At 39.1% G+C, this 26364-nt stretch overlaps 2 protein-coding genes and 1 long non-coding RNA gene across 8 annotated transcripts; 2 read left to right on the top strand and 1 right to left on the bottom strand.

Annotated features, from left to right (window-relative positions):
* Positions 1–9236: 9236 nt before the first annotated feature.
* On the top strand, positions 9237–10882 carry LOC105270388 (cytochrome c oxidase subunit 4 isoform 1, mitochondrial-like). The gene is made up of 3 exons (XM_011311281.1): positions 9237–9488; positions 9591–9783; positions 10713–10882. Exons 1-3 carry the CDS (start codon positions 9288–9290, stop codon positions 10859–10861), a joined length of 543 nt encoding a protein of 180 aa, XP_011309583.1. The 5' UTR covers positions 9237–9287; the 3' UTR covers positions 10862–10882.
* Positions 10883–10913: 31 nt separating this feature from the next.
* Positions 10914–25405, bottom strand: chm (chameau). 6 transcript variants are annotated; one of them, XM_011311275.1, is made up of 10 exons: positions 25230–25405; positions 23757–25156; positions 23371–23665; positions 22589–22833; positions 22037–22223; positions 20639–20662; positions 14447–14540; positions 12410–12556; positions 12211–12317; positions 10914–11678 (listed from the first exon to the last, which is right to left on the bottom strand). In XM_011311275.1, the coding sequence occupies exons 1-10, from the start codon at positions 25245–25247 to the stop codon at positions 11556–11558; spliced, it is 2640 nt and encodes an 879-aa protein (XP_011309577.1). In that variant the 5' UTR covers positions 25248–25405; the 3' UTR covers positions 10914–11555. The 6 variants fall into 6 exon arrangements, with proteins under 6 accessions (XP_011309577.1, XP_011309578.1, XP_011309579.1 ...); XM_011311276.1 differs by lacking the exons at positions 10914–11678; positions 12211–12317; positions 12410–12556 and adding an exon at positions 13602–14032; XM_011311277.1 differs by lacking the exons at positions 10914–11678; positions 12211–12317; positions 12410–12556 and adding an exon at positions 14039–14143.
* Positions 14137–23233, top strand: LOC105270385 (uncharacterized). The gene is made up of 4 exons (XR_892528.1): positions 14137–14215; positions 16080–17198; positions 17327–17467; positions 22899–23233. It is a non-coding gene; the product is annotated as an uncharacterized lncRNA (long non-coding RNA).
* Positions 25406–26364: the final 959 nt, after the last annotated feature.

Genomic DNA, 26364 nt, shown 5'->3' with positions numbered 1-26364 from the left:
ATCTCGGCACAATATCCGGTTAAAAAGGAATGGAGATTTTCCTGAAACGATAAAACTATATCCCTACGATTTATCAATGGAAAAGAGAACAGAAAAAAAAAAAACGCGAGGTGAACCGAGTTAGTTTTCTAATCAATGGATGAACGGCTATTTCTCGTTGAGAGTCATCGAACAATTGGGTAAGAGATTAACAATGTTTTACTATTCATAAAGAATGCAGGATTGTTAACATTGGATTGCTGATGAGGAGTGAATGATAAGACATTACCGTATGCTTTGTGGAATTCATCTTACTTGCTCGATTAACTCGTTAAAATTGGCCTAGTGAGAATCCCCCACCCCGAAAAAAAAATAAAGAGTTCGGGATAAAAAGAAAAATGTGTTAAAGTGCCTTGACATTACCAGTTTCTCGGCTGGAATTATTGTTGTATCGGATTTGCTCGGGCTATTATCATTGTGCTCTCGAAATATTAGCTTTTCTTTATACGATGAACCTCAAGAATTAACTGGAGACATCGATTTGAGTAATAAAGGTTCTCCCCCGATTTAACTGAGACACAAAAGAAATAAAGACAGTGTGCGGGTCATAACCGTCTCGTCTTTACTGTAAACCTTCGTCCGGTACAACTCCTATGCCGGGAACACGTGCTTCGAAAGGTAACGAGCTCTACATGTCTACCTTATTCCCATCGACGATAATAAATTGCATTGCGCCTGCATTTTCTACGAAATGAATTGTTTATTTTTTTATGCGTCGTGTAATGTTTGCTGCATTATCAATTTTAAATTGATAACGAAGGAAAAAAAAGCACCAACTATAGAAAATTTTCCACTGTCAACGAATATGGAAAACTAGCGGTTTTTATTTTTTATTCCACCAATGGCACTATTTCCGGGAATTCAATTGCACATGGGACATGGCATAGGAAGTGAATCATGAGAATAATTGACGCCATTTTGTATCGATTTTGTTCACCGTTGCATTTCTTGCATTAATCGTGCATTTCTGATTCGCACGAAAAAATTCACACCAATCGAATTAACGGCTTCAAATTCTTTCCAATTATATCGAAAAAATCGAAATAGCACTGGCATGTAAACAATGTTTCTACTATTCTATAGATGATAATGCAATATATGATTATTATATAATTTTTGTATAATAAAAAAAAAAATATACGGAAAAACGTATGAAATTAATTCATGGAATAAGAGTTTGCTATGCAAAATTCGAATTGAAGAAATCCCTATTACCCATAAACTTCCGCAAGCCTTGACCCCTTTCCCATTTCCGGTGGATAAAAAATAATTGATACTATTTTATTTTATTTTCTGCTGAATCGGAAAGCCGTCCAGGTCTCGTTAATTTGAGTCACATTATTTTCAATCCGTGTTCCGTAAATTTTTCAACACGTTTAATATTTTACATTTGACGTGCGAATGTATTTGAATAAAATCATCCGATTACCTTTGGGGAATCCCACTATCGGTGAGTTTATTCTCGAGTTATATCTCCATAATGCAGTATTGAGTGTTCGGTAACACAATTTCTCGTGAATAACATCAACATCCGGCTATTTATTTTCAATGTCAATGAATTCCATTGGATTATTAAATAAATTGCATTGAAAAATGTGATATCGCAGAGCAAAAGCGAGATACCGCAATACAGCATTATCAATATTGATCGGCTATTGATGGTAACAGGTTGAATAAACAGAATAATTGTTGTTTAAATTGATTGTTTCATTGGAATTTGATTGACAGAGTGTAGTTACTCTCACTGGCACTCCCTCTGTGAAATAACCTATACCAGAGACTATTCGATTCTCAAATTCGCTATTGGTATTTCCCGTCAGCACATACGTGCGAGTTTGCGCGATAGCAGAGAGGAGAGAGCATGAGCCGATCCAACACATATGCACACGCCGATGCACATTGCAAGATCACAGACACGGGCTTCACCCCAACTCATTTCTAATATTCACCAGTTACATTTCTCCCCAATACCCGCTCAAATAATTCCAGTCTGTAGGATTCATTCCGTCTAGGAGGGCTTGAAAGAGGCGAGATAGTGTCTCGACTGTTACCAGGCCGGCCGCTCCTTTTAGTATTCGATTTGACCTCGAGACAGGTCGAAGCCAGAGACTTTCATCCAAGCGTCACCGATACGCCTCGGTGAACGCTTCGTTGATTCACTCGTCCCGTACCCATGCCATTTTTTTAAACAAAAATTTGTACAAATTATGAAAGAAAAGTCCATAAGCTTTTCCATTTCAACAAGATTATTGATCGAATAAATGATCAATTTTTCCATAGAACAAGATAGAAATGAATTTTTTTCGGCGCGCCATGAGGACAGAACTCTCTGCCACCATCCGTTAAAACCTATGCGGATGGAGTTTTTCAATATGCAAAATAGTTGAAGGCGAGTGGTATAGTGGTAATGGATGCATGTCTCGCATGTGTACCTGTGTACAGAGTTGTGATGTGAACGGGTGGTGCGCGCACACGACGCGGGTTTTGTTTAATGACGCCTTTGCCTTCTGGCCGGTTGCGCCGGCTGCGCCAGCGGGACTGTTGCTAGGCGCCCCCTCTTCAGACCCTCAGCGCGCACACCGTTTCGTCTCGTCTCGTCTCGTCTCGTCTCGTCTCGTCTCGTCTCGTCTCGTCTCGTCCCTCCTCGTCCCTCCTCGTCCCTCCTCGTCCCTCCTCGTCCCACCAATACCCCAGAACATCTCTCCCTATCTATGCCCGTTTCATCTGCTAACAGACATCCAGGGCCAACTACTACCGTAAATTTTGCCAATTTATACCATCCCTAGGAAGACCTTGAGACGTCCCTAGCACTACCGAGAATTATTTTTGGAATGTGCCTTACTTTTGTTTTTCCGTTTTATTTCCCTTCTTTTTGTTTTTCCCTCTCTGCCCGTGTTATGTACTTTTTTCCTGTACGATGTACGATTTGCCTTTTAATTCGAGGAGATTTGTCCAAGTTGCGGGGATCAAACATCGGAAAAACAATTTCATCAAAAGCTTCAATGTTGACTTTAAGGTATATCCCAAGAGTCTCTCAAAAACTTGCAAACCCCAAAAGACGAGAGGATAAATAGCAGACTGTCCCCTCGAATATTCCATTGACCCAGTTTGCAGAAGGGACTTGGCATTTGCTTAAAAGTACCTCCATTAGTTGCGGATGAAAAGGGCACAAAGTTTGAAAATGTTAGTAGTGACAGGACTAAGTTATCTGTGAGGGAGTCTTGAAATATTCAGTCTCAAGGGGTTGCAAATATCCTGAAGGTCCTCTTACTCTATAATCTTTATGTACAATCATGGAACCATTGGTGGTATTCTCTTCAATCAACTATTCCCTGCTCAATGTTCGTGTACCTCGTATTATTAAACACTCCTTCTAATAGCACTTATGTAATATAAATCATTTTTGGAAATCAAAATCATTTGAGAATGATTGAAAAAAAATTTTACCAAATGAATTTATTAATTGCAAGATATACCATACACTTGAAATGCAAATGATTGTGTACATCGACTTATAAAAAAATCTCAAGATTCAAATAACTTGGAACATTACAAATATTTAAAATTATCAAATAATGAGAATAGGAGTGGAAAAAAGGTATGCTACTATTGGAATTGTTAGTATTTTCGGACAAATTTTTAACTGATGTTGATGTCAATGTACAGTCGATTTTCCGATTAAAGTCTGGACCGGGGGCTATTAATCCCCTTTGATAATGTATTGGAAGATTTCTTGGATAGCTAGAAGAGGCACGAGGAATGAGATCTGCATCGATCTGGCTACGGCTTCCAATGGTATGCAACTCCTCTCCGTTGACGTCAGTATGGTTTCTGCGTGTCACAGAAAAGGGAAAGACTTTTGAACGAAACTGGGCGAAGAAATGAGATAAAACCACATTTATACGTGGGAATAATGATAATAATCCATGCCGAGGGTGGGGGCAAAACTGGCAGTGGGGTAGGTGTGCTTTTTTTTTGGCGTTGGCAGGAGGGATTTGAAAGCCGGTTTTTTCCTCGACACCGACGTCCTTGAAATTCGTGTGAGACCGCACATATGGAGAGAAAAATAAATGATTAAAAAAAAATTGTCCAGGCCCACTTCCCTCGATGGAGTTTGCCTTTACGCCTGTGGCGCCGTCTCGCTAATCCACTATTATGACCTCTACCTCCATTTTCATTCCCTCTTATTGCTCTTTCATTAACCAACCCTTTTCGGGACCTCATGTGCAAGTAACGGGTCTTCACTGAGTGTCATTATTTCCGAGGGAATAGTCACTGTATTTCACCACTCATTTCTCACCATCATTTCGTATTCATGACCTTGATATCTGCACTGAAAATTCAATTAAGGTGACAGGGGCGAATGTACTCAGTTTAATAAAAATCTCAGCTCTCTGATCAATTTGGCCCCATAAATTTTCTCATTTTCTTTATGCTGGAGGCCCCCGAATAACGACGAATTATTTCTGCGACGCGAATAATTGAGAAAATATAGGGGATTTCATGAGCAAAAAAAAAATGATTTTGTTAGTCCCTAGAGCCAAAACATACCAATAATGGCAGTGTTAATGAGTACTCTCAACACGTCCAACAATATCCTTTTGTATATGGTACTCTTTATTCGTGTGGAGGCCTTCAGACAATTTTTGCAAAACCATAACATAGTGCAGGACCATTCATACCACTTTTTCAATTTCAAGTTTTTCCTTTATTTTTATAATATTTATGCCTCTTTGTACGGCAAGCATCGGCTGCTAAGCGCAATCTGTAGTGCGGAGTTCTAAATATAGCGCCTAAAGACGCCAATGGGGAAAAGTCGAAAGGGTGCGGGAGTAAATTTTAATGCCAATAAATAAGTTGGCAATTTCAGTTCAATAACCGGCCCTATTTATCGAGGCTCTTGCACCGGAAAAAATTCATAGATGGCAGTTTCACAAAGCTCTTGCTATTACTGGAGCATAAATCTGCTGGGAGGGTGTGACAAATCAACAACTGTTTTATATAAAAAATACCGTTAAAAAACAAAGTGATAAAGGCATTGAAATTCTCCATTGGAATTTCTTGGTGGACCGTCGTTGGGCACAATTCACCCGATGCATCCTCTTTCTCTCTCATCACCCCTCTCATATTCAACCTTCAATATGTCACGTACCTCCCACTTTCAAGTGAAAAGAGTGAAAAAAAAAAAACGTTTTTCTTGCTATGCCCGTTTTTTCGTTCTTTCACGCCAATTTCTTTTTTCTTCCTTCCCCTCTTGACTAATACATACTCGAAGTTTCAATGCAATCCCCCATTGGCGAGGCGGCCCCTCAAACCGTTTTCTCCAACGGTTCAAGATATTTGGAGCGAAATAAGTGATTTTTATTTTGTTTCTTTTTCTAATAGTTTGTATGGAATTCAAATGAATAAATTCAAGATGTGAATCTGTTTGGTTTGGTGAATTGGGTGTGAGTGAATTGATATTGAAATTGACAAATTGGGAAAAAATCCAATATATGCAATAGGCCACATGATTGATGAAATAACGAGAATAATAATGATAATTGGCAAACGTTTAACCTCGGCACTCACACGCACCCGAGTTCTCAATGCCAGGCGACCACCAGGCCACCAGGCGAATTCGCTATGTCTACGTCATTCCGTGTGCTCCCCTGTCCTCCTCAGACTCCTCAGATCCCAGACCTCCCTTTATATACCATTCCTTCGCGTTAAACTAAAGTGGTAGAGTCCGCTTGAAATAATTTTCCACAACACACTGGCAATTCCACTACCACACCATGCTATTCGCACAAAACGGAGGGCTGCTCCATTTCGCCTTACTATTTTCTTTCTTCTTTCACCACTTCTCCTGTCTGTGCTTTACAAGGTCGACTCACTCGCCCACACGTTATCGCTTCCCTCTCGAGATTCTTGCGAATGAGAAAGAATGAACGAAAAAAAAAAAAAAAAAACATCTGTCAATTTGTATCCGACGGAGGAATTTTTGGAAGAGTGAGGCAATTTTTTTTTCTTCACTCTCTCGTTTTGCATGAGAGCACAATTTATTAATTCATGCTAATGGCTGGGTTAATTACGGATGTCGGTCACGCCTCTTTTGTCTCAAGGTCACGCACACTATACATAGGTTTTTATTTTTTTTCTCCCCCTTCCCACCCCATACATTGAAGAATTTCACTTGATTACCTGTTTTACGATTGACAATTAACATGCTATATGAATAATTTCCTTTCCCTTTTAAGGGGAGATTACAACGGCATATTGGCTTTTGTACAAAATATTTAAGCCGTTATTAAAGACAAATGTAATTAATTTAGTAGAAGGAATGAGAGATATTTGAGGCGTCAACGGGAGTGTTTATAATCGTGGATAATTTGATATCCGCTCCCGTTGTCCAAGCACTTATCTTTTTTACACTCATACTCCCACTCTTCAACAATCACACACCACAATGTTTCGTCTTTCTTCTGTGTATCTATACACTAGTTTAAAGTGATATTGAGTGCTAACACTCACTTATCACGCAGCAAAAATTGTGTGTGACTCAGGGATTCTACGATTAGCGTCAGCACACATTCCGCCAGTCTAACATTGAAATTGGCAAATTGGAAATAAAATAATGTCTAATGTCTTTGCCTCAACGTGCATTATTTTTCGGTAGATTGGTAATTAAATGATTTTGACAGGAGAATATTTCAATTTTATAACTTCCTTCGTTGTTGCGTTATGGCTTTTCTCGGGAGCCAATGTTGCCTGCTGAGAAATTTACTGAAATATCTTCTTGTAATCGTGTAATGATTCATTTTTTCATCATTGACTCGATCAGTTTTCCGCTGATATGAATCATTTTTGAAGACTTGTTAATTTCACTGATGCTTCGTCACTTAATTTCACATTTATTTAATTAATTCTAGAGGATGGAATCATTCAAATTATGAACAATTTGTGTAGGAGTAAATGTTGTGCCGATTGAAAATCACACATGGGGATTATTTCAGGCGAAAAAAGACCCAGTAAAATCCCGAAGTCAATTATTAATTTCATAATCCGATTAATTATTAACAAATAAAATTATGGACAATCCGCGTATCCGACAAGTGTTCATAATTGACAAAATAAAGAGAATTTCGAGAGAACTCGACAAGGACAATAATCAAATTGGCCAAGTCCTTGAACCAGAAAATGCTCTCAACGAGAATATATCCATTTGTCAGCGTTAGGACAAATGTCCTCATTGAATAGTGACTTTTCCTACTGATTTAGAGAGTCAGATGGGTGTATTCAGTCTAAATAATCGTACGGTATTTGCCTTTCAACACATGGCATTGTCCCCTATTCTCAGTATATCTTCGACATCCCTGCAAATGCACAAAATCACCATGTTGCAAAAGCCTCATTTTTTCCAGGAAAAATTTCTTTGCTACCTGACCCCTTCAACAATCCCTTCTAACATCTGCACGAAGAACAGAAAACCGTTTCTCTCTTTACCCCTTCCACAAGTTGCCCTCCCTCCTGGTTTTTATTATCTTCTCTCATTCCTTCACTTGCTTGTTGGCCAAGTGAAAAGGACAGGTTCGAGGTTGGAATGCGTGAGTAACTTTTCGGATTCCACGTCGGGTGGATTGTCAGTTTAGCTTCGACTCTTGTAGGTGCAACTAAAGCCGAGAGTGCACATTACTCGAAAAATTTTAGAAATTTTACCCAACTTCAATCAATTTTATTTTTCCTTCAATACTAGTTACCATGTTTCAGACGAGCAATGGAATTAACCAAGAATTTATATAAAATAAAGGTATGATTTTCAGATTTCGAAATTTTCTCCAATCCTGTAATAATTTACAAGAAAATGATTATTTTGGTGATAGTGAAAAAAATAATGGAGCATAAAAAAATATCAGTCGGTTGTGTAGTAGAATTGCACAAGGCCCCATTCAAGAAAAAAGCAAAGGATCTTCTTAGTCCATTCTCCCCAACAAAATAATCCACCCGATACCAGTAAAGTGCAAAAATAAATATATCGAAGCATACAATATCAATGTTTAGCGGTTGAAATCTATACATAAAATTCTTCATTGTTGTATTGTATCCCATTTGTTTCGTCCTTCAGTTTGATTGTGATTTGAAAATTTGCCCCCATCAAGTGTTTGCTCTAAGGGTAAACTCCGAGGGGGTAAGCTAGAAAATTGATTTCGATACCGTAGCAACAGCTTCAAGAATTACACAATAATCAGGGTAATATATTAAATGAAAAAGGAAAAGAAAAAAAAAAACCGTAGCCTTCGTTGATTGGCACGAAAATGGGGTCTAAGGTCACAGCAGGTCATTTATTATTATATCCCTGTCGCAAGGCCACACGCATAATTGATATGACGTGAGATTTTTCTATGAAAAAACAAGTGTCCTTCACTCATTGTCACTTCATTGTCCCAGTGAGTTCTTAACGAATTAATTTTCTCTTCCAGGTTGAGTAGAAATAAATTAACCAAAGCGTTGAGCAAGCTTTGAAAATGAAAAAAAAAAAAAAAAATGCCACTTGTAACGGGCGTTACTCGGGTACTTCCGGCTGTGATTATGTTCGAGTCAGGTACCTGAAGTAGCGCGCGAAACGGGTGAGCATCATCCACGACAGTTGCGAATGAGAAAACGAGCCGAGCCTTGAAATGTGCAATAAAAAACGTCGAAAAATCATAAGAATGAAGGAGGGAGGGATTGGTGGAAAGCTGAAGGATCATCAGGAGGCCTTGGCTGAGGTTGAGGTTGATGTGAAGCCATGGAGGCTGCATGTTGATTGTACTTCATCAGGTGCTCTGGTGGTACTAATACCCGGCACCTGTTGGAGCGCAATTCATATGACTATGCCTTGCTACATTTGTCATTCCCTTGGAATTGGTGATTTTCTTTGCCCTTACAATCATTATATGTATGTATTATTGTAATTTTAACGGGGGACACTCGATTAAACAGTTGTTTCACACACTCATTCGTCATTATTAAAAATGTCTGTTTTGTGCTGATAACAAAGAAGAGAAATTTGAATTTGTCTCTTGAGAACTGAAAAAAAAAAGACATTGATGTGACTATAGGAGTGTCCTCATGGATGCTCGATTGTCGTTATAAAAAGAACAAAAAATATATATAGCGGAGAAGTTTTTGCAATAGTAAGAACATGTGTGCAAAGGAGTCACTTGTTTCTCGTCGTTCTTTGTTCGCGACATATAAAAATTTTGAATATCTAGGAAAAATAATCAGCAATGCAGATAATGCTGAGCACACGCTTACTCAGCCATCGCATCATGGGCATTCATCGCACCACACGTGGTATTTGCAATCGTGACAAAATTGGAAATCGTGACGTAGTTGGATACGGATTAAATGGAACATACATGTACATGGATCTGGAGATGTGTCCATTTCCAGCGATTAGATTTCGAGAAAATACCCCGAAACTGATGGTAAATCGTTATTCTGAATTACTACGGTGATTTTAATTATCATTTTCAGATCTCTTTGTCAATAATATTGTGATTATTTGATTTATTAAAAATCTAAACAAGGCCTTGAGGGAGAAAGAGCGCGGGGATTGGCGTCGACTTTGTCTTGACGAGAAGAAGACACTTTATCGCGCGAGTTTCTGTCAGACATTCGCCGAAATGGATGAACCAAGCAGCGAGTGGAAGAGCATTTTAGGGTTGACACTGTTAGGAGTTTCCGGAGGCCTCTGGCTCTGGATTTACTCTCACATATTTGGTAATGTCTTTTCGCCTTGACGATATATTTCTAAAATTAAACCTGTGGCGGACCTCGGACGTCCAAAAAGTCTGCAAATCCATATGTATCTGGGTATTTATGATATAATTTGTCTTGCTGTTTGTTCATTGATACGGTAGATGAAAGCCGAAGACAAGGCCGTACACTTTTGCAGATACGGCTGGTTTGGATATTTTGCACTCGTCATTGATCCCTTTCATTGCGCTTGTTATTGGCTTGTGACCTACATTTTAGTAGGGAAAAGCGAAACAGTCTTTGTTCAATTATTTATTTTATAAAAGTCAAGTGTAAAAAGAATACTCTTTGCTGAAAATTATTAATTGACATCTACCATTTAATTGACTCATTTGAAGAATACCAATTTCATAATCTATACATTGATATCCTCAATATGAATTCCCTATTAGAGGTCCTTCAGTACGCGATACCATGGTTACCAAAAAAAAAACTTTATCATCCCTACAGACGATCGTTCACCGGCTTAATCATCCCCAATCGATAATAATTCCTCCAGAATTCCTATTTATTCCCACTTAATTCTCCAAATTACAGCACGATGGTGTACTTAATGAGATAACGAGATTATATGGAGATTTCACATGCTCGAAGAGTATCGCAGAGGGGAAAAGTGACTGGTGGAAACTTCCGCTAACTTCTGCTAATGCAATTACACGCCCTTTGCTCACCTCCCAACAAATAGCGTCTGAGCTCGGGGCCAACTGCTTCTAAATTGCATTAAATTCTTTTATTAGTCAATTTCCTCAATTTTTGATAAAAAAAAAATTTTGTTAGAATGCACCGATTAAAAAATATTTCACTTTTACGAAATGATAAAAACGGTAACGATGATAACGGTAACGTTATTTAACATATTTCGTAAAATTATTTAATGAGGTCAATGCTTTCAGTGTACAAAAATGCTCCAATATCATTCTCGGAGGAGCGTCGTGCTGCCCTGTATTGGCGGCTAAAGGCAATAATGCACCAACCCATCACTGGTCTGAAAAAGCCTCCATACGTTGACAAGTATAAACCAGAAACTATGAAGGAAGATTGATAGGATGAAGCATGATGATTCTCAACAATTTAAATCACTTTACTCACAAAAATCATTGTTCCACTCAATCATTATATTTACATAACATTACAAATATTCTCACAGTTGACACGGTAATGAGTCAAATATGACTAATTTGTACTTCATTTGAATGCACGAGAAAGCCACCTGAAATGATTGCTTCCGGTATATTACACATTGATCGCCCCCAATATAACTTGAGGTATTTTTCTCCCCTTTCCAAGTAATTAATTGTAATTAAAGTTGAAAAATAACTCTCATCCATTTGCACATTATTTCATCCTAAAATCCTGTGTAATTCAAGTTTCTAGTGATTAAGGCACGAGATTAATTAATTAATTAACGAAAATCCCATCAGCGAGAATTTTCATTATGAAGAAAGTAATCTCATAAAATATTAGCTGATTAGCTGATGGAGTAAAAGTTGAAAATAGAGCGACAGAGGTTATTCTTTCATGCAAGTGGTAAGATATATTTTTTGTCTTTACCCCCTTGGATAACGTCCGTCGATGGTTAGCCATACATGACCAGGGTGAACCTCCCTTATATTAGCTTCTACGGAGGGGTGATGGCAACGAAAAATGAAATGGGGGAAAAGGACTTTGTGAGTGTTGGTAGTCGGTGATGTCTGGTGGCATCAATGAGATCATTGTCCCTTGCTGCTCGTCTGAGCTCAATTAGTGGCTGAGGGCGTCTTGGGTGGCTGGAAAGGATTCCATTTCAGACACTCCGGATCGATTTCTTTGTAGATGGGACCACGTCGTTTGACCCTCTCCTTGTAGTCGTCGATCACATCCTGTGAATCATGCGACATACCATTGCGAAAACAGAATGACGGAGTAAAAAAAATTATCCGTGTCATGTATAATGAATTTTTAACATTGCTTGGTGGCCGAAATGTTACAATGAACAATATAGCCTGGCATTGTCGAATTAAAATAACTCAATTAGGGTGTTGATAAATTCACTGATGAATGAGTGATAATTGCAGTCGTGTCATTCGTCGATAATAAATACTATTGTCATTGGGCCATTGAATTACTCCAGGTGATTGCAATTTAATGAATGAAAAGTGGAAAAAAAAAAGGTGAAAAAGTGTTGCTGGATTGTGCTTGGGCCTGCGCCCAACAACGAGTGACATTGATCGCAATTTTCCAATACCCAACGCGGTCCTACCTACATCCATATACCTCTATTGTAAGTTATTGTATTGCTTATGGAACGTGTATCAATGCGATATTGTCCTCAATGTGCTTGGATAAAACCCAATTTACCAAAAAGATATGAAAAAGCCGGAATTGAGATGATTTTTTTTATAAAAGTCTCACCTGTTTCTTAAGAATAATATGTTTTCCCTTCCAGTACTTCATCATACCGAGGGCCTGGAGGGTGCTCACAATGTCGTACGAGTCAATCGCCATCTCTTTGCTGATGTCTGATAACAGTGAGAACATTGAATTTTTTTACACAATACTTATATTCCATGAGGAAATTTAGATTCAATTGCATGGATGATATGTGCACCACCTTTTACTGAAAGCTCCTTTCCACCGAAGTTACAAAGGTACTGCAGTAGCACATCTTTCCAATAGCTACGATACGATATGAGACCAAGATCGGACAATGGCTTCTCTGGTGAGCCTATTTTCTTCTCAACCCTCGTTAACAGATAACCTGAAACAGGAAACCAGACTTTTTACGTGGAAACTGTAGTGAGCCAAATAACAATTCTCCTTTTCACCAAAATTATTAAGGCTGCGTCATCCCTATACAGTGCACTGTTGATTAAACAATGACATCCGCTACCAAAGCTCAAACAGATACAAACAACTCGAGACTTGATAAACGATAAATTATTCTTCAGAGTCTCCGTCAAATTATTGTTTTTCATTCAACTTATTCACACTTGAGTCCCACTGTGTCAAGTGGCATTTTAATTCCCTAGTAAATAAAGATACAAAAGTTGTTATTCAAAGGGGTTTGATGACTCCAATGGTAAGGGAGAATGTCTGAAATTGATCGAGTCAGTGACCGAGCAAAAGGATGAGACCGCGTCTGGCCATTATACTTGGTTGAACGATCGTTCCACCTCGTTACACCATACAATTGTAATGACGCGAATCCACAAACCGACATTTCATCAAAATCCGCGGACTTGATTTGATCTTGGTGAAAATTCTAACAGACGAACGTCGAGACTCATTCAACCTAATGCTGTCAAACAATTGTGCAATTTTATTTGTCCTCATCAGATCTCCATCAGATGTCGATTCAATGATTTATATTTATAAGAAAATCGACAGTCTATCCTAGTTTGAAATTCAGGGGTCGCGATTCCAGAGTCTCTCGGGGAATCGTAAAAATCCTTGTAAACCAACCAATCCTCGAAATAGTGGAGATGGGTGTTTGAGGGCTGCGGCCCTGGGTGGGAACCAGGTTCAACGACCGTCTCTCTAGCAGCGAATCCCTCTCGCCCTTTCGTCCTCCCTTTATAGAGCCAACGCACCCCCAGTATGTCTCGGTGGATCTCCAACACCCAGCCGTGTTCCCCTTCACTCAACCTCATCCGGGCCGAGAGGGGTAGGAGGTAAAATACAGATGAGAGGAGAAACAAAATCAAATAAACTAGCAAAGACCGAATTAATAAATCAATTCGATGAGGAGCATTAACTGCAATTTTCTCCCGGTCACTTTTGTACACATTAAACGAGAAGGAGAGTAAAGTTGACTATTTTATTTAATCCAATCCAAAAGACACATAATCCGATCCAAAACACTATCACCTGGGTTTACTGGAGGTTACCGATGATTTCGCCATCAATTAAAATTTACCCTTAACCCTCCTTTTTTTCAAACTTATCGAGGACCGTTATTGTCCATTATTAGGAATTTCTTCTCATATCGACACAACTCTTTCCATTGTATTTTTAATAAATAAATTGCTCCCCTGAAGATGGTTTTGGGAAGAATTGTGATGCATGTATGTAGTCGAGTGGTGGGATACGGGTCGATGTGGCGAGACATTGGACGTCGCACTTTCCTCCTCTATCTGGCCAACCATTCTGCAGACATTGATGCCAGAGCACACTCATATACATGCTGTTATACATGCTGCTACTGCTGCTGCTGCTGCTGTTGCTGTATACGTCCCTGAAAATTCCAACATCCTATCTCATATATACATGGAGATGTGTTAGAACTCCACTGGGGGTTGCCACCCCACCTGACGAACCATCTCTCCGTACTACGTGCCACCACACTCTGTCAGCATCAATGAAAATGACGTCACACGGGGAAAATCATATTGCCGCTTGCTTGAAGGGAGTTTTTTCAGTGAGTGACTATTGTTATCACTACTTGATTTTTAATAGCTATATAAGTGTATCAGACATAGAAATGCATCGAGCACAGTTCGCCAATTAATCCTTCTCCAAAATGAGCTATATTTATAATGTACCTTTCTCACTACCAAATAGTAAATTTATACAATGTATCTACCAGGAAAATGGACATGCATTATAGAAATAGAGAAATGAGAGAACTCCTTGAAATTTATTTACTCACTGAAGTCAATGAGAAGCCTTCCATATCCCTGACGCTGATAGGGCGGCAGAGTGAGAATACATGAGACATTGTAATTCAAGAATGAATTTTTCTCCTGGAACATAAAATACAGACGACATTTTATTTTCCATTTGAATTTTCATTTTTCGTTACAGTACTTTTGTCATGATATGTTGGTTTATATGGGCACTGGAGTGCAGACGAGATGACCAGGCTGTTTTCACGTTATTTCTTTTCACTCACATTGTTTAGTCGGCAGACAGTGACTCACCACTGACGTCTGTAGCAAGTTGAAACAGGATAATTCAAAGAAAAAATATTTTTATCCGGTGTTATACATGCACACGTGGATATGTTAAAACATACGTGCTTTTAAATTCGTCGTAAGTAGACGATTATAATCGCCAATCATTTTGTGACTTTGAATTCAAACTCATATACAACTAAAAATTCAGATGACATTGTGGCGGGGATATATAAACCCAAGACAACCTCAAGATCTTTTCAAAACCTTTTCAAATCCTCGCGGTTTGGGATAAACTACGTTAAATAATTCTCAATAAGCCGCTGAACCTCATCGTTCAGAGGCGTATTCGAGGACCATAAATGAGAAGACGAGTTTGAAAAAAAAAAAAAAAAAAAAACAGTGGGGGAGCCGAGGACGAAGACTCGCAAAATCTGGGACCCATGACGTCCTTGGGTCGTCCACTGATGGGCCCACTGTGACTCAGGGACATCTCCATCCTCGTAAAGGAATTTCAATCGAAAAAACTCCAATTCCCTCATGACAAAATAATAAAAAAAATACATTCAAACACCGGCAAGCCCCAATAGTAAATTTTCAATCTCCATACTCATGCATATTAGAATTAACCGAGTGCCTCAGTGGAGAAAGCCCGATGTATCCAAGTGATAATAATCAGTGGGAAACCGGGAATTTCCAAAGAAAAGTTATGACGTGTAGGAAAATTGCTTAAATAAAAGAAATATTATTAAATTAAACATAATTAAGTAATATTATATATTGCCTCGTATGGGGTTATTCTCTCATTTTTATTGAGCTCTATCGTATGTACCAGCAATGGTTGTGCATGCAAGAGTCCCACTTGCCTCCTCGGTTCGACAAACAAGGATGTCATCATGTATATAAAATTTTTTACTTCTCCATTCTTTTTTTTTTTATCCACGTCACCGTGTCGTTTTATCCCATGGGCGCATATCTGTGTATGCGTCAGTCGGAAGTTGTCCAATCATTGTCATTCGCCAACGTGAAAAACCCCACCCTTTGATTCCTTTATTTCTACCGGAAGTGGTGGAAATGTTTTCAAGGAACGAATAAACAAGTACATAATTGGATATATTTGAAAATTCAGATGAGTTTTTGTGGTGGGAATATTGTCACAATGTACTGAGCGGACATAAAAATTGGAGATTTAAATGTTAACGAATACGAGAAGGATTTTGTGTTCGGGAGTAAAAAATTCAAATAAAATACTGTGGAGAAGTGGAATCAACTTCTTGGCAGTGAGAATGACGAAAAAAATTTACTGGACATCTGCCAAAAACCAAAAATTTATTAATTTCGGTTGCCCCGAACAGTCGGTATACTTGATATTAAATGAATGTTGTACAGTGGACTGGTGAGATAGTGAGAGAGGGGAGTTCGTGGTGACGGTACCAAGTATTGGAATGCAGAACAAGTCATTGCAGCTTCATACAGTTGCTGCACACGCGCAATGCAGAGAGGAAAAAGGGAGGAGAGGAAAAACGAGACAACTGAAATGAACTCCATACGGCTAGACTATTGGCATCAGTGTAGGCTCGTTAAGAAATTTTAAGAAATCCTTCATACCCATACATCCTTCAGTAGTGAATTGATTTACATGTTCTACCTGGGAAATTGAAATTATTATTTAAATAATGTATCGTAGAAAATGCCAAATCTGAAGCTTTTTTTGTGATATCTTCTGATAAATTGACAAGCAATATAGATGCATCCAGAATGCGGATTCGTATGAGGTTGCTTTATTTCTGGCTTTATCACACGTTGAACAACCTCCGCAAATGGAAAATTGATGGACTACCCACGCGACAGAATTGACATTACAAAGGCCCACTCATGTGCCTCTCTCGCTCTCTCGCAATTTTTACTTCTCAATGGTTGAGTGAGAGAGCTGAGGAAAAAAGGGGAGAGATACTATAGTGACACAATGTAAAACAAGCAATGTTCAATGACAATGGGAGAATCCCTATAAAGTGGGTGTTGACGCGGTTCAATGAACTTTGGTTGAAATTTTTTTCATTCTACTTTTTCCCCATGGCTCGCTAATTTTTAATAGTATTCTCTTAATTTGTTTAAAGAGGATTTTGAAGGATAATTATGTGGATTGGATTGGTATCAGGTAGAGTGTGCGCGTACGTGTGCGTATGCGTATGCGTATGCGTATGCGTATGCGTATGCGTATGCGTGCAACAGCACCTAATGTCCGTGTGCAAGTTCCATTGGCGACGGTCACTTCTATATTTAGATATGCACCACGAGCCGACGAGCAAGCTTCTTCCTCCTCCAACTTTCTTCGGCATTTCTCAACAAACAAAGACGTGATGATTTTTCTCTCGAGTCTTTGCCGATCTGGGAAGTGATGTATCTCATGTAGGAGAGATTCTGTGAATCGGCAATAAATAGCAACAAATAGCAAACTTTTATTTTTCCGGAATTTCACGTATTTTTTTAATACCTCCCTAAGCAATAGTAAGTTGTGGGAAAAATTTAATTTGACAAATTTTTCATTCAACATTTCAAGTTTGAAGTGAATATACTACAGCGAAGACTAAAATGTGTGCGGATATTAATCTGAGTGGGAAACATTGAATTTGCAGGGTGAGAAAAGAGTGAGTGTGATGAAAGGGTCCTTTGCTCCGGTGGAATTTTTCTTGTAACCTCTACTGTCGATCCACGGGCTTGGGGTGGAAAAGAGCAAGATGGAGAAAGGCAGGACGAAGGGCAACTTAAACGAGAGGGTAGAAAGTTAAATTGACATAGAGTGAGAACGCGTGCGCGCGCGCGCACGCCTATTTCAATGTCGTCTCGCGACAAGGGCCGCGAGGCCGCCCCCTTCAAAGAAAACACTCTCCTCCCCGCATACACCCCAGACCTTAACTTTACCCCGAAGCAGGTCCTGGCAATGGTGAATTTGTTATAGAATAGGCGGAGATATTGAATTCAAGACACGCGTGGCTTTATCCATCATCATTGCACTTCACCAACTTTATAATTGAACATGTTCGTTCGAATAACATAAATTTGAGGCCAATTAATGGCTCTGTGACTAATATTTTCTGACAAAATCCACCCCATTAAACTCCCGTTCAACTCCACGAATTATCCCAATTTCACTTTATTTTTTTCCCTCTCTCGATTAAATTAATTAGCAAATGTGGATTGTCCATTGTCCAATTCATATTAAAAGATAATTAATATTATTATCACCAAAAATTCATCTATTATTTATAGATTGAGTATTTTATTCCAATTGCTGAAGATTAATTTTTTGTTTGAAAAATTTAGAAGGGAAGTGAAATAAGTGAAGTGCAATAAGTCGTAGATCAATCATGATTTTGGGTGGAGTGGAAGAAAGGCTGTGCTGGTTCCGGTCTAAATACTGATTTATCGTTAATTGGGCATCAGATAATCATACAATTGTATGTATGAGATATGAGAGATAACTAGAGCTCTTCCCTATTATTTTCCATTGGTCGTATAAAAATGAAATTTATATCCCATATATATTAAAAGCTGAAATTATACGATTAATAATGAAATGGTTGAAGAGGAATATTGGAAAGGAATTCCCTCATCAATAGCAATATTGTTCAGACTCATGAAAAATTCAATTTAATTAGGAATTAGACCCAAAGAGCCAATTGTAAAGCGCCAAATTCTTCAACTATAAAAGCCCGACGACCACTTCATGAGCAAACAATTTATTTCAATTTAACTTTATGATCTTCCGCATCTGCCTAAATTTAACGAGCTCATTGAGTCCTGACTGACACCAATCTCTTCATTGGTCGGGTCGTTGACTCTGACAACGTGCTCCCAAAAGGCAGAAAGTGTGACCTTGAGTAATTTCCGAACCTCACTGTACCTCACTTTTTTTTTCTTTTAGTCATTGGAGTTGTTTTACCATTGCCCCCGCGCGAGGTTGGCTTATCTTTTAGTTCGATGCTAAGTGAAATTGTGGGAGAGAAGAGGGCTAAGGTTGTTTGAACGTGTGCCTATGGTATTTGGTGGTGTGAAACAGGTCTGTCTGGCATCGATCGTGGCCCAGCCATGGTCTGGGCTGGTAAAAGGGGAAGGGATGAATATGGGGTGGGATGGGATTTTCGCCTGGAGAAATACGAGGCCTACCCCAACCTCCATCGCCTAACGCTTTCACCCTCTTACCAGAACGTCTGTGGCAATATATTCTTTTCTTCTTTTTTTCAAGGAAAACTCAGCTTTTCCCCTCATCTCAGTGCTTTTTTCCCTTCCTTTCCACCGTCTAGCCCTCGTCTTTACCACATCCTCATACCACCTCACACCACCCCTTCAGGGTCAATGTAAAATCCCTTTTCTATTTATTATATTTCCCTTCGGTCTTTCCTTTCCTTTCTTTATTTTTTACCAACTTGTCTCCTTTGTGTTTCCACTGCTTATTATCGGCTTCACTTTTTTTCTCTTTCAAAAATCCAAATTTTTCAAGTCGAAATTTAACCCTTCTTCATTTATCAGACTTTAATCGAAACATTTTTACAATTCAATGTCGTAAGCATCCCATTCATACTTGGCATGTTGGATTTTATGCCTACTGTCTCCGTTTAATTTTCAATATTTTTAGGTGGCAGGGGGGGAGTTTTATTAAATGTTACGAAAAAAATACAAATTTTTATTTGCACAAAAGTAATAAGGATAATCTCCTCATGTTTAATTCTTTACGATGCTGTGAATGAAACTCTAGGATTCATGGGCAAATTTTTTAAAGCAAAAATAAAGAGTCCGCTTGAAATTTCGAAATCTGACTCAACTCAACTCAACTCAAGTCGAAGAAACCAAAAACGAAGTGTTTAAATAAAAAAAAAAAATTTTAAAACAAGGCAGAGCCCTAGAATTCTGGAAACGGTCCCTCGATTTGAGTTGAGGGAAGGAAAGGGTGACACCGACGCTCGTATTTACGCCTATGAGAGAGAGAGAGAGAGAGAGAGAGAGAGAGAGAGAGAGAGGAAGGGGGCGGGGGAGTGAAAGGGAGACAGGGATGAAGAGGGAGAGGGAAATAATAACGACCCCGACGTCGCAGTGCTGCAGAGAGGTTGACGACCCGACGCGAGGCGACGCCCTCTCTTTCCTCCGGGGGTTGCCGAGGTATCCAACTCTACAAATTTCCTCTCCCACCCCTCCTTTCATCAGACAACGCGCCGCCGCGTAACAGCATACACCGTATCAACCCACCCCCGGTCCCTCCTCTCTCACCCACCCCTCACCCACAACTGCAAAAGCGTACGGCCCCGCGTATCCACCGCGGCCCACGGCCACCCTCTCCCTCCTCCCTACCGCCCGTCGACGTCTAGCCAGGGTCGGGGTCATTGAACGTCGATAAAGATTTTCAACTCCAATCTATATTACACTCTACCTCTTTCTGAAAAAAACTCGCATTTTCAAGAAACCCAATTTCCCTTTCCTCACCACTATTTACGAATTATTATAGCCATGCTAATTTTTTAAATTTTTTAATCGAATAGCAGAATAATATTTTATAAAGTGAACATCGTTGTAATTACAATGTTATACGAAGAGAAGTATTCGAGGAAAAATTAAGTATTGGATATATTTGAAAATTTCATGAAGACAATCACGTTAGTTGCGCTCAGAGAAAAATCTATAACAGACTTATAAAAAATGTTCTGTATATCAGGAATAATTTTAATGCAGCTTAGATTTCAAAATATTCACGAAAAAAGTGAGTATATAAAAGAGAAAATCGAGTTAGCTCGATTATATCTTTATTCTGACATTCATGTCACAAGCAGGCTAATTCCTAGAAATTGAAAATAAACAATAAATTTTTCTCTGCTTTATCATTAAAATTATTGAACAAAACAATTGTAGACTATTCAAAATTAGTGTGTGTTTGCTCAAAAATGTTGTAAACTCACCATTTCAAATAGACCCGCCTTCATCTAAAAAATAAAAGAAAAAAGAGAAAGAGAAAATTAAAAAGTTCTTGGTTTCGTTAGATGTTTAAGAGGATGAAATGATGAGGCATTGTTGTCAGACGATTGTTGTAAACCGAAATTGATATGGCAACTACTTGATGATGTCTACACCGACAGAATAATTCGGTTAATGTTACATGTCAAATGAAGATTCGTTAGAGCTACAAATGAGTATGTCCATACTACTTTATAACATAGATTTCCATAGTTAATATTAAAAAAAAATAATTTGTGTGCGTGGTGACAGAACATACGAATATTTTTCCCCGTGGATGATTCGATAAGAGTGATGGAATAAAAGAGTTAACATTAACCGAATTTATCAATGATTGTACGATAATGGGAATATAGAAGAAGTAGAGTGTTCTCTGCTGGATGGAAAAACGCAGTGTCGCATCCCCGGGAGGGCGAGGCTTGCGACGCCCCAGGGTCAGAGGTCATTGAACGGTTGTAGGAACGGGTAAAGATTTCGACTTGGACGCAGTACAGTGCCGATGCTCCTGCGGTAAACGCCACAAGGACCTGCCCCGCCCCGTTCCCTTTATCCCAAGGGATTATATACTTTGCTTCGTCCAAGGAAAACAGGAGGGGCAAAAAAATCCATTGGACAACACCGAAAAAAATGTGGGGAGGCTTCCAAATGCAGAAACATTGAGGCACTTTGGATGGTTCCCAAAACACTTGAAATATTAACACGCTAGCCTAAAAAATGGCCTACTCAATTTTTCTTGGAGAATCACACTTTATTGAATTTTAGAAATCAATAGGAAATCCGGTATAGTTTTACCAATTTACAAATAATTTGCAAATCATTCCCCTTATAGTGATGTAGAACGGTGAAAATAAAAAATACCAATAACTGGGAAATGTTGGCTGAAAAGATTGAAAAGGACGATTGATCAATGGGTAATAGTGATTTGAACATAAATCCGGTGGCGCACCTTGATTCTAGTGAGTCCATGAATTGGCGCATGCACCTTCCAAGGGGATTGGTAAATGGTAGAGTTGAGGTACCAAGCGCTACGGGGAATAGATAGTAACGTATCCCAACCACCCTGCAGAGACACTGCAGACCGCACAGAGCCACTCCCTATGCGTCCCTCAATCGTCAATTCCTCCCACATCACCTCAAAATCATCCCCCATACACTGCATTTTGGTGGATGTATTGGGGATATCCGATGTAAACGCTAATCCCAACCAGTAAATGGCTCACAAGAAGGTACCCCGAGATCGATAGTGCAAGTATATGATTACTATGGAACCTCAACTACTGTGACTTCACCGTTTTCTCGATTAAGCTGATGTTTGATGATGAAATATTGATATTTATGCTCACTTTACTGAAGTAACCGACGGTATGGCAGCCCTCAGAGTCATTGATTGTCATTACGTAGAAGAGAAAGGGCTCCACATCGTAGTAGAGGGTCTTGTGGTCGAGGAAAAATTTTGCCAACAGACAGAGATTCTGACAGTACTGTTTGTACCGCTTACCGTCCACTTCCCAAACTCCTATCTTGTCTTTTCTGTAAGTGCAATTAATGATTTAGTTTTTAGCAGCGGCAGAGTGATGATATGAATAATTTAGCTATCATTGGATAGTTGATGATACTATATTATGACTCTAATGTTTCGCCAAGTTGTCAATTAGATTTCATGAAACTTCTTCCAGACGAAAAAAATTATTAGAACAATAGGGTAGCAGGAGGATATAAGTGGTAGAATAGATGTATCTAGATAAATTGGAATTCAGATTTAAAAAATTGATGAAATAACTGCCACTAGGGCACAATGCTTACTAGCTAATTTATTAACAAAAATAACAATCCTTTGGGAATAAAAATCAATCAACATGCATCGATTCGTTTGAATAATCGACTTATTGTCTTACCTATAGACTTCATGGCCAGGCGGGTGCTTCCATACACACTTTTCCCGGTGCCTCCTCAGAACTTGCTTGCTCTTGGCATACCGCAAACAGAATTCACACAAGTACAGCTTCGGAGCTCTGCTGAATTCCTCGGGGTATGGGCTCTGGTACCAAACCTCCATCTCCCACTTTCCCATTTCCACACACTTTGTACCACCCCCATTACGGCCCTCACCCTCGTAATCAAGATCATTCAGTTCCTTTTCCTACATAATTGAGCCAACATTAAGGAATTAATTTGTGAAGGATTTTTATTTTTAATTTATTTCAGTAGCATCGATGACATGCATTGCGAATGCCAAGAGATCCTTGCTGCAGTTCAAATGGAGAGATAATATCTTTTGGCTGTGGTCGAGGTGATAGTGGCACGCTGATGCCAAGAGATTGAATCTCCAATTGCAATCGACAGATACAATCTCCTGGTATTTCACGATGGATACAAAAATGGAGAACAAATCGCTCTCCAGGCTGATCTATTGATTTTCATTCATTTCAATTGGGATAGATTTATTTGTGGTGAGCGAGTGTCTTTTGAACGAGATTTTCTTTTCATTTTTAAAGCACATGAGTAATTTATATGGTAATACAAATGTTATAAATCGTTAACGATTCATTGGCATGTAATTGTTCATCGAAATGAAATTATACGTATTGACTATTACTAGAATTTTAACTCATACGATCAGGCCAATTAATTTATCTCGAATTTTCCATTCTTTCATATAAAAAAAAGAGAGACTCACAATTTTTTCACTGGCAAGTGCTTGTGCCTCCATGAACAATTTCAGATCGTAATCCGAAGTGAGGCCAGTCAACCGGGGCTGCCGATCCTTTTCAATCCCAGGGGGCTCACCCTCGCTATCACTATCATTGCCATCCCCATTTGGCCGACTTCGTTTTGACCTCAAGTCTTTGACCTTTAATTGATAATTCCTTTGATCGTTGGTCTGGTGCATCACTTTTGGTGATTTTTTCCCCATATTCGTCAAAGCTTTTTTACGCTCATCCTCGTGTTTTTTGCGCTCCTTATAAAAATCCCTGGACAAGAAGAGTAAGTGAAGTTGGATTGAATAAAAATAAAAAGAAATGAAAATTTTCCAAAGATTTAGATTTAAAAAGAAAAACTTACACACACGCCTGTGGTGTTGTATTATGATACAGTGGACACGCCTCCAGTGTGAAATGCATATCAAATTTGCCTGACAAGTGGCCGAAAGACTCGCATGTCGTTGCCAGAGGGCATTCTCGCTCTTTGACTGAGCGTGATCGTGCTGATGTACTCTGTGATCCTCTTCCTGAACCACCTGAACCATGAGTGGTCCTTGATGTTGCTGACGAGTGTCTTCCTGCTGCTCTCTTCACAGATGATTTACTCGTACTCCTCTTAATGTCTGTATCAGACTCAGAATCGCTTTCTTCTTTAATCTGAGATTGAATTAATTTACTACCCTTTCGCGGAACTATTTTTTTCTTTCCTTTTGGAGACGATGCCATTGAGCTTCTCCCAGGGGGCTCATATTTATCCTCATATTTATCGCTTTCTGAAGCATCGTCTTCACTCTTCAACACTGGACGCTTTATATTTTTCTGTGGTTTGACAGCAGCCACAGCCACTGAAGGTCGCTTTGGGGGTGAACTCGAAATATTACTTGACGAATGTGTATCCTTTTTTTTTGCAGGTGGCTGAGGGCTTGGAGCACTGTCGGATGAGTCAGAGTCTGAACTGCTATCAGATGAACCTGACGATCCAGAACCACCAGAACCACCTGAACAACTCTTTGAACTCACTGAGCTCTCAGATTTTATCTGTTGTCTTGTAACTAGACTGGGTCGGTTTAGTGGTGGTCTGGATTTTGACTCACTAGTCTTCGGCTTCGGAGGTGGTTTAGACTTGGCCACATTGCTACTACCCTTGATGGTGGATTTAGGAGGAGAAGGACTGTCACTCTCACTGCTATTCTCAGGGCTGAAAATACTCTTCTTCTTCAATTTCTTCTGCAGTGGTTCAGCAGAATTTTTAGCACTTTTATCCAACAATTTGCTAGTACTAGTCACACCACCAGAGAGTTTATTCTTATTGTGGAGCAATTTGGAAGCTAGAGCATTCTTATGTTGCTGGGAGGGGACATGATTAGCCTTGCCAGATGGCCTCTGAGCCTTTATTACCGGAGCAACAGTAGCTGTTGCTTTAGGCTTTGTGGGAGGTTTCCTTTTGGCCGAGGATTTCGATTTTGTTGGTGATTCCTCAGACTCTGACGAGTAAACCACTGTTGGACGTGGCTTTAGAATTGATTTCTCTTTACTTTTGGCCTCAGGTCCCCCAGCTATTGATTCACCCTTGGATTTTCCATGTTTGTTTGGTGGAACTAGCGCTTTCTTTTTATTCCTCTCGGAGTCTGATGCTTTTTGGCTTCGAGCTGAACTACTCGTATTTTCAGTGTCTGAAGAACTGGAGTCACTTCCAGAAGTGGAGGAACTACTCGAGGAAGAACCTGAGGAACTCGAGGAAGTCGACTCCGAACTCGTTGTCTGTTAAACGTTGGAGATATTGTTTGTATACAATGTCAGTTAGGGGGACAATCAAAATTTCGCGTGAATTTACCTTTCGTTTCGGCGTCATTGTTGGTCCTCTGGGTGATTAATTCTTCTAGACCAATTATTTCTGCGTCAGCTATATACACTTCATTATTTTCCCATTGTCACAACCTTTATTATTCATGGACAAAAAAAGATGCTACAGTTTGCACCCCCCTTCACGACAGTATGTGACAATCATCTGACAATTCACGGCAAAGAGGATTGTCTAATGTAGAGGCTCAGTTCTGGGGGTTTGAGTGACCCCAGCGGCATCGTAGTACTGCACCTCAAGAGAGGGAGGGCGCAACACGCAATCCTGGGGTGTCCATCGAGTCGACGGGGTGAATTTTATTTTCTGCCGTGTTAAACTTTTTGTTTTTTATTTGTTTAACTGGAATTTAGCCGACTGTTGAACGAGCGGAAGGGGGCAGCCACATTTTGTGGAATTTCAAATGGAAAAAATTATTTATTATCGAGGAGATATGCAGTGAAATTGAACAATTTAACATTTTTTAAACGAAACTTTTTCAATATATATACTACTAATGAAATTTTATTATTATAATAGCGCGTTGTCCTAGCGGTAACGTGCTTGCCTATCACGCCAACGGCCAGGGTTCGATCCTGGCATAATTCATTTTTTTTTTATTTAAATAATTTCAATTTTTTTTTTGTTAATGGCAAATCAATCGAAATATTGTTTAAAAACTGAATATTTGATAATCGAGGAGATATGCAGTGAAATTAAACAATTTGACATTATTAAAAACGAAACTTTTGCAATATATATACTCCTAATGAAATTATATTATTGTAATGGTGCGTTATCCTAGTGGTAACGTACTCGGCTAGCACGCCGACGGCCAGGGTTCGATCCCGCCGTCATTCATTTTTTTTTTTAAATAATTTCAATTTTTTCTTTTGTAACTGGCTAATAAATCGAAATATTGGTTAAAAACTGAATAGCTCCTCGATTGTCATGTTCCCCTGATACTTTTACAAAAATTTCGAATTTTTCACTTGCAGTGAAAATTTCAGTGAATAACTCCTTGCTGGTCATGTTCCCCTGATACTTTTACAAAAATTCCGAATTTTTCACCTTCAGTGAAAATTTCAGTGAATAGCTCTTCGATTGTCATGTTCTCCTGATACTTTTACAA

The sequence above is a fragment of the Fopius arisanus genome, unplaced genomic scaffold, assembly GCF_000806365.1.
Source record: "Fopius arisanus strain USDA-PBARC FA_bdor unplaced genomic scaffold, ASM80636v1 scaffold00086, whole genome shotgun sequence".
NCBI classification, from domain to species: domain Eukaryota; kingdom Metazoa; phylum Arthropoda; class Insecta; order Hymenoptera; family Braconidae; genus Fopius; species Fopius arisanus.
This window is presented reverse-complemented; position numbering and strand designations above follow the sequence as displayed.